We start from the raw sequence: 8,550 nt of genomic DNA on the forward strand, positions 1-8,550 counted from the left end.
TAGCCGCACGACAGATTGCTTTGTTTCATTCTAGCCTTGGTAACCCGTTGAGCTGTAGTCCCAACTTTTAACTTTGTTGATGGTTTGGGGTTGTTAAAACAGACGTCCTGCGTGCAGAATGAATTTGTTCAAGAGTTTATTGACAGTTTTGCTCATTTATTTTTTTCTTGGTGCTGTTTCCAGCTGGTAAGCTAGTTTATTAAAGCAGTTGGCGATGTCAGCGAACTCCAAGAGGAGAAGAGCCACCTCTCCCTGCAGTAGTGTCAGCGGAGGAGCAGATCCGGAGGATTCCTCGACTCCTGTAAGCAATCGGAAAAGGAGGAAGATTTCCAACGTTGCTCCTGTTGATACGGTGAGTGTGCTGTATTTACACGACTAAAACTGACGGGACTTTATCGCCAACATCTAACGGCTGAACTTGTTTTCCTGTGCTTCTTTTGTCCTTCAGATTGCTGTCTGTCATGAGCTGTTTAATGCTGTTAAAGACTACAAGGATGGCCAAGGGCGGCAACTTTGCGATGCTTTTCTTAGAGTACCAAAGAGAAGGTATTATGTTCGAAGTTATATTAGATGATCAGAGCATATTACTATATATTTGAACGTATATTTCTTGTTTATGTCTTAGCAGCACATTAAATGTACATCGATTATTTTCCTAATAACCTTGTAGTTAAATGGCTTAGATAAGGGTATGGGAAATTATACAGAAAAAGTCATTGTAAGGAAGGAAAAATCAACTTTAAAACAAAAAACAAACAATCTTCAGATGGATTTTTTTATAATAGTCTCTATCGGTTAGCAAAATTGTTACAAACTTTTTATTTAGTGAAAAAAGTTGCATTCATTATGGCAAAATTTATTTTTCTTTGGAAAAAAAACTGCCTGCCAAAAGCTCTTACTATATATTTGATATATGTTACTTAATCTGTTCATGTTTATAGTTATTAGATTTGTTACAAATTATGAAATATGGCAGTACTGCTAACACCAGGATTTTTACATATTTGTCTCACACTGATGTTTGTTCAAGTTATCTTAGAGTATTTCTCAAAGTAAACATTTTTGTTAGTTGTGAAAATGCTCGAGAATTTTTTGTTTGAATTTTAATGAACATTTGCCGTATGGCTAAAAAAACCTACGTTTATGTCTTAGGTTTGTTTAGTTTTGACGTGTAGGTAGTTAAAAATCTGAAAGCATTTTCATGATTTTTGTCTTCTTTTTTTTTTTTTTTTCAGGAATCAGCCTGATTATTATGAAGTTGTGTCCCAACCGATTGATATGACAAAAATCCAATACAAACTGAAGTCAGAGGAGTACAACGATGTTGAGCAACTAACTGCTGATTTTCAGCTCATGTTTAAGAATGCCAGAAATTTCTACAAGGTATATTTGATTTAGGACCCTTGTCAGCAGTAAATTGAAACTGCTATTATGTACTTTTAAATAGTCTCCAAATGGATTTTGATTAAAAAAATAATAATTTTATCCAAACTATTACTGTTGCATTACATCTGAAATTGGTAGCATACATTTTTTCTTATAATATGTTCTATAACCTCAAGAGCAGCAACACAAAACAAAGTTTTGGTTAAAAAAATAAAGAAAACACTTTTGGGAAAATACAGTTCTGTGCAGTTTCAGATTTAGTTATATGGGTTAAGTTACGCATATAGTTATGAGGGAATAAATTGTCCCCCTACTGAAATATGCTGTCCGAAGCAGAAAGGATAGAAATTATAAAAGCCTTCACTAGATAGATAGACTGTCATGTAAGCTGGTATTTATCAGATCTAAGGAAGCATTCTGCTCTGAGTTTCTTTGTAAAATTTGATGAATCTTCTGTCTGCCAGAGGGTGTATTGTTAAAGAGATACTGTCCAGGATGAAAGAGGTTAGAGGATATTTTCCTGACCAGGGCTGAGCAATTTGGAGCTAGTTTACTCTTGATGATGTTCTCAGTAGTTTTACTCACCCTCAGCAGTGCCTTTCTGTCAGTGGCTGTGGAGCCACTGTGCCACACTCAAAATATTAACACGTGTGGGAGAATACCAGTAAACACAGACTGTGCAAAATAATTTTGGCAGTTCATTTCTAGCTAATCTCCTATTTTTTTAGTGTGAGTACTGTGGCTGCACCTCTGATGTCTCCCCCCCCCCTTAATGTTTGTTTTAATCAGACTGACAGCGAGGAGTATCAAGCAGCGTGCAAGCTCTGGGAAGTGTATTTGCAAACAAGGAATGATTTTGTGCAGCCTGGAGATGGAGACGAGGAAGATGAAGAAGGTGACGACATGATGGCTAATTCAGGAATGTCAGCTGAATATGAGGTAGGTGTTCATATTTTGTTCATTTATTTGATTGTCACTCAGTGGCTTGAGTGAAACACAAAAACTGATACAGATGTGCTAATATTTATATTTCTAAATCTTTACCCTGCATTTGAAGACATCAGGTTGCAACTTGAAAGAAGTACTGGAGCAGCTCTTGGAGGCTATAGTATCACACACTGATCCCTCAGGCCACCTTGTCAGTGAACTATTCCAAAAACTTCCCTCCAAAGTGGTGAGTCTCTAGACTTGAAATAATAGCACCTATTTTTTTATAGGCACCTTTATGTCAATAACAGCATGGCACACGTTAGCTATCACATAAACGTTTTCTATCCCGCTAAATGCCTTTCTGTAAAAACCTTTATCAAAGCTGATTTATTTTTTTACATTTGTTTCTACAAATGCAGAGTAATTTGATTTTAGTATTCTTACTAATTTCACACCTTGTCTTCTGTGCAGCAATACCCAGACTACTATGCTATTATAAAAGAGCCAATCGATCTCAGAACGATTGCTCAGAGAATACAGGTTAGCAGTTGACTTCTTTACTTTTATATTGTGTCACACTCTATAAGCAAATACGATACCTCAGTTTGACAGCATCTTAATTTACTCAGGATTGTTTTGTTTCATGCCAACAGATTGGTTTCTATAAAACAGTTACTGCTATGGCCAAGGACATTGACCTGATGACCAAAAACGCCAAAACGTACAATGAACCAGGATCTCAGGTTTTCAAGGTAGAATGTTTTTCCCTTTTTCCTTTTTTTTTAGAAATATATTTTTCTTGCTCCTCAAATAATCAAACTTTATTTTGTTTTGCAGGATGCAAACACCATAAAAAAAGTTTTCATCCAACGAAAGACAGAACTCGAACACGCCGAGCCTACTAAATCTAGCATTCGCATTAGGTACTTAAGATGTTGCACAAATGTACTGCTTTCTTTAAATCACCAATTTATACCTGGACAAAGTTTATTTTGAATATATTGTTTGTTTTCTGTAGAAACCGAAAATCAGGACAAGTGGATCGTTTTTCTGGTGTTAGCGTTGCTCTTCAGTACGGTTCAGAGAGTGAGGATGACCCTGTGCTGTCAGGTAAATTTAAGTAAAGATGTTTGTTTGAGGGAAATTATGTTAAACAAAAATTACAGCTCAAACTGTAAATGCTTATAGGCTCCGTGTGCTATGATGAGGGAGAATCTGAGGCAGAAAGCCAGAGTTCAAGCATGGAGATGAGCAACCCAATCTTTCAGCTCTATGAAGCTGTGAGAGGGGCCAGAAACAACCAGGGACAGGTCTTCTCCGAACCTTTCCAACAGCTGCCATCCCGCCGGGAATATCCTGATTACTACCAGCAGATAAAACAGCCCATCTCGCTGCAACAAATAAGGTTGTTCATGTTTCAAGGCTGCTTTTTTTCTTCCTGCAATCATTCTACTAGAGGTTTCTGTGTATTAAAATGTTCTGCATTCAATTTTTTAGGGCAAAGATGAAGAATGGAGAGTACGAAAGCGTAGAGCAGATCGATGCTGACCTCAATTTGATGTTTGAGAATGCAAAGCGCTACAACATGCCTAACTCAAGCATATATAAACGAGCCTTCAGACTACAGCAGATTATGCAGGTGACACTGACATTTTTGGTCTTACTAAAAATAGATAAACATTCTTTTTGGTAGCTTTATCTTTTTTTTCCCTTTCGTCCATTAAGGCAAAGAAGAGGGAGCTTCTGAGAAAAGATGAGGAAGATGGCGACAGCATTTTGTCATCTGATGCAGGGAGCGTCAAAAGAAAAAGGTTTGGGATAATACTTTTAATCATTCTAAGTTCTGTTTATGTGCATGCAGATTTCGTTTTCTAATCTTTATTTTTTTCCAGCCACAAAAAAAACGTAAAAAAGAACCGAATGAAAGTGTTGTATGCAGCCGTGAGCGACGCCAGGGAAGCAGCTACCAACAGACGTCTGTGTGAACTTTTCATGGTCAAACCGTCCAAGAAGGACTACCCTGACTATTATAACGTAATCCTCGAACCAATGGACCTGAAAACCATCGAGCACAAGATTAAAAATGAACGCTACAGCACTGAGGAGGAACTGATAGAGGACATGAAGTTGATGTTTCGTAATGCTCGACATTACAACGAGGAGGGATCTCAGGTCGGCAGCATGGCTATTGTTGTTACATCTTAAACATTTATTTAGCTGCAATTGTATTTTTTGATATTTTGTTGCTTCTTTTGACACGGTTGTCATGGGTTTTCTGCAGGTATATAATGATGCAGACGTCCTGGAGAAGATACTAAAAGATAAACGAAAGGAGCTGGGACCACCACCTGAGGAGGAGGATGTGGGATCACCTAAATTAAAATTAAGTAAGTGCTGTGAGTGTTGATCCTGTTTTTGCTGATCAACTAGAGAAAAGCTATTAAATCAGATTTCCTAAATTGTATTTTGTTACTAATTACTGGTCTTTTTTTTTTATTAAAATGAAAATATTTTTTGGTCTTTCATCAAATTGGAGCTGCCACATATATTGTATATTCTTTCCACATTTATATCATTCAGGAGTAGAGAACCTTGGTTATTCTTCAATTTAAAGTTGTATTAAACTTGTAATTTCATTTACTGCAACTGCGAACAAAGGCTGTCTGAACCATTTAAGGTTATGTATTATGCATACATCAGATGCATCAAAATGTGCAAACATGTAGCTTCTCTGTACTTGTTACATTAACCAGTTGTAGAACATTGGGGGGGAAAAGCATAGAATTGATCAAATTGAATTATTTCAATGTCTTTCTTTAAGTACTTCTGAATCACTTCCACCTTCATTACATGCTTTTATTTTACAATCCTCACCTGCTTCTCTCAATACTTCTGGGCTTCACTAAGGAGCGCTTTAAAGCATTTGTAACATAATTTAGGACTAAACCTAAGCTAAACTGAACTAAACATTTATTTTAGTAACCCTAGTAAAAAAAAAAAAGAAGTAAGATGCCCTATAATCTGTTTTGATTTAGTGGCATCTTACTGTAGATTTTATTATCAAATCTTTTATTCCAAAAACATTTAAGTGGGGAAAGTTTCTATGCAACAGAAATTACGTATGAACAATTAACTGCATTTGCAATAATTTAGCCAAAAACGATTTTCATATCTCAGAGGAACGCAGTTTTTGCCTCATTATATTTCACAAGAGTAAGACACTAAAGTTCTCTCTCCAGTCTTAGAGGACAGTAATGTGCTTAAAATGCACATTAACATTTGCTGCCACACAAAGGGGAGGAGTTGCAGCTAACATGCAGATCTACTAACAAGTAGAACTAAACCTTATCACATAATGTTTTTTTTGTGTGTTTGAAAAAATTAACTTTTTTTTTGTCAAAAATTGTTGAGCCCTAACGAAAATTATTATTTATAGCACATGTTGGATGACCAAGTAATCCCTTTTGTACCACAACATATTTTACATTGGCAGTAAATTTTTGAGGTTCAATCAGAGTTTATGGTAATCCAGTTGAACTAGGAGCAGGTGACACTGGGGCCGTATCAGTCTAGTATCCAGTAAATATTGAGCTGTATCGCCAGTGGTGATCATTTTGACATAAAATGTAATTGTATTGATTCGTTTTGTGTGTTATTTCATTAGCTGATTGTGATTATAATAAAGCAAAGGAAAATATCAAAGCTTTTTTTAACGAGCAAAGACAATATGAAGAAGTGAAAAGAGCAGAAGATCTATAGATGCTATGCATAAAAAATGGTCATAAGTCTCTGTCTTGTTCTACACTTGTAAAAGGGCAGAGCAGTAATATTATGACTTAGACTTAGATTTTATTTTGTCATTTTGTACACAAAAGTGTAAATAAAAAGAAATTCCATTAGTACTGCTCTATAGACTTTCATTTTTTAAAGTGCAGGTAAGCAGCAGTGATGTTATGCTGTTAAATTAAGTTATATTAAATTAAGTTATGCCATCTAAAATGTTTTTCTAGTTTTTATGGTGAGGCAGTGCTGTTGAAATAAGGAGGTTATTTTAGGCTTTCTTTTAATCCTATTACTCGGATGCCATCTCACTTGTCTGTATATCCTGTTAGGGGTGTGGTCCTGCAGAGGGCTTTCATATTAGATTCATGTATTCCTGTTCACGGTTTTAACGCTGTTACATTTTTTTGTCTTAGGAAAAAGTGGTGTTTCTCCAAAGAAGTCCAAATACCTCACTCCTCTGCAGCAGAAGTTAAATGAGCTCTACGACGCTGTCAGAAACTTCACAGACCGCAGAGGTCGTCGTTTAAGTACCATTTTTCTCCGGCTGCCGTCTCGCTCCGAGTTGCCCGACTACTACGCAACAATAAAAAAACCCATCGATATGGAGCGCATCCGAAGCCACATGGTGACAGGACGCTACCAGGATGTTGAAGCTCTGTTTGAGGACTTTGCTCTCATGTTCAACAACGCCTGTATCTATAATGAGCCAGAGTCGTTGATCTATAGAGATGCTCTGGTGTTGCACAGAGTGTTGCTGGAGACGCGAAAGCAGCAGGAGCGAGGGGATGACTCTGGTCCTCCTGCTGTGGGACCTCTGGTGCGAGAGCTGATCAGGAATCTGTTTGTGTCAGTAATGAGCCACCAGGATGAAGAGGGCCGGTGTTACAGCGACTCGCTGGCTGAGATTTCAGCTGTAGATCCAAGCGACCCTGAAAAGCCAGCACTTAACTTTGACATCATTAGGATAAATGTGGAGCGAGGTCTTTACCGGAGACTAGACGTCTTCCAGGAGCACATGTTTGAGGTGTTGGAGAAAGCAAGAAGGCTAAACAGGTATGTAAACTTTAAAAAAGGAACTTAAAACGGAGGTCCCTTTGAAATTCCTTCTATACATTTTATCTTCTTTTATAGTTCAGTATGTCTAAGTATGTTTACTTGGGAAGAATAAAATGTAAAACAAATTAGTGTAAGAGGTTAAAAAAATAGTGTATTCATGACAAATGTAATCACAGCAAATTTTCCATCCATTCAAGCTCAGTTAACTTTTTGTAAAACATTCCCGGTTTCAATGGGCTACTTGCTTCACTGACTCACGAGGACCGTCTTCCTGCTCACCAGTTAGTTGTGAGTTCAAAGCAACCTGCAGAGATGGAGCTGTTTCATAAAGCTGGCTTAGTTCTTAAGTGAGGCTTAGTTGACTGAATCCGGCCTTTTTTGTTGTCATTTGCATTTTGCTGGCTCGGTTACTATGGTGACTGACCCAATCAACTAAACCTGGGCCGTTTCTCAATTCATGAGAATGCAAGTACCGACTCGTGTCCTCGCCAAGTATGTTCTTTAGAAGAACAGAGTTAAATGTGGACTTGGTGAGAACGTAGCATAGATATGGGTCAATTGGAACAGAAGCGTACTCGTGACGTCACCACACGCTCAGCACGTCTGAAGCTGCATTTCTCCTCCTTTTATTTATAGTCTCTAGAAAATAATAAATTCTGACTTTTTTCCATTTGGTGGGGGAATAATAATTAACACAGTCAGATAAACACAAATCAAATTAACATTTTACAGAATAAAACTAAAATATCGCCATCATAGCCAGCGGTCATTCACACACGGCTTTGCTGAGAGAGCACTGCTGCAGACGGGCTGGGGTTAGCCCTGGCTGCCATTACCCTCGGAGCTCCGCTGGTTGCCGCGGTCCCCTCAACTTCGGAAACACTTTTTTAAATTATGCATTAAATAGGTATATGGGCCATATAGTTCTCAAATGTTCTCAAATGATCTTAAAACGTACTTTTATTGAACAGCAGCAACAGAAAAGAGAACATTTAACTTAATACTCTGAGCTCTGTGAACGCTCCCCTGGAAGCTGCTGCTGCCGCAGTGCATGCTGGGACAGCTGTCAATCTGAATAACGGCCAAGTGTGCTCTGATGCATACCAGCTAAATAGGGAGGGGCGAGAACAACATCCGGGGACTTTGTCTGTTCTCGGTCTGCTGTTCTTGTGAATTTGAACAGTACTTAGACAGATTTGTGATTTTCTTTACACAACTGTAAAACAAAAAGAAATTTCATTTGGAACAGTTCACTGTACAATTTCATCTTTTTAAAAGTGCAGCCTTGAAAAAAAAATAAAAATAAATATATATATACCGTAAATTCTCTAATATAGGCCCGGGCCTTTATTTCACTCAAGTGCATCGCGGTCCAGGCCTTTATTGGATAGAGGC

General features: G+C 37.7%; 1 protein-coding gene across 1 annotated transcript in view; it reads left to right on the forward strand.

The window, feature by feature from the left end:
• Window positions 1-92: 92 nt before the first annotated feature.
• The window catches only part of LOC107096119 (protein polybromo-1-like), a 21,018-nt gene continuing 12,560 nt past the window's right edge, over window positions 93-8,550 (forward strand). The window contains exons 1-15 of the mRNA XM_015392626.1: window positions 93-352; window positions 449-546; window positions 1,236-1,383; window positions 2,176-2,325; window positions 2,444-2,560; window positions 2,788-2,856; window positions 2,970-3,068; window positions 3,154-3,239; window positions 3,335-3,426; window positions 3,505-3,721; window positions 3,814-3,955; window positions 4,042-4,127; window positions 4,209-4,488; window positions 4,598-4,703; window positions 6,513-7,152. Coding sequence (XP_015248112.1) covers window positions 215-352; window positions 449-546; window positions 1,236-1,383; window positions 2,176-2,325; window positions 2,444-2,560; window positions 2,788-2,856; window positions 2,970-3,068; window positions 3,154-3,239; window positions 3,335-3,426; window positions 3,505-3,721; window positions 3,814-3,955; window positions 4,042-4,127; window positions 4,209-4,488; window positions 4,598-4,703; window positions 6,513-7,152 — 2,468 coding nt within the window. The 5' untranslated portion in view covers window positions 93-214. The remainder of the gene's footprint in view (window positions 353-448; window positions 547-1,235; window positions 1,384-2,175; window positions 2,326-2,443; window positions 2,561-2,787; window positions 2,857-2,969; window positions 3,069-3,153; window positions 3,240-3,334; window positions 3,427-3,504; window positions 3,722-3,813; window positions 3,956-4,041; window positions 4,128-4,208; window positions 4,489-4,597; window positions 4,704-6,512; window positions 7,153-8,550) is intronic.

The sequence above is a fragment of the Cyprinodon variegatus genome, unplaced genomic scaffold (genome assembly GCF_000732505.1).
Source record: "Cyprinodon variegatus isolate N-32 unplaced genomic scaffold, C_variegatus-1.0 Scaffold599, whole genome shotgun sequence".
In the NCBI taxonomy this organism is placed as follows: Eukaryota; Metazoa; Chordata; class Actinopteri; order Cyprinodontiformes; family Cyprinodontidae; genus Cyprinodon; species Cyprinodon variegatus.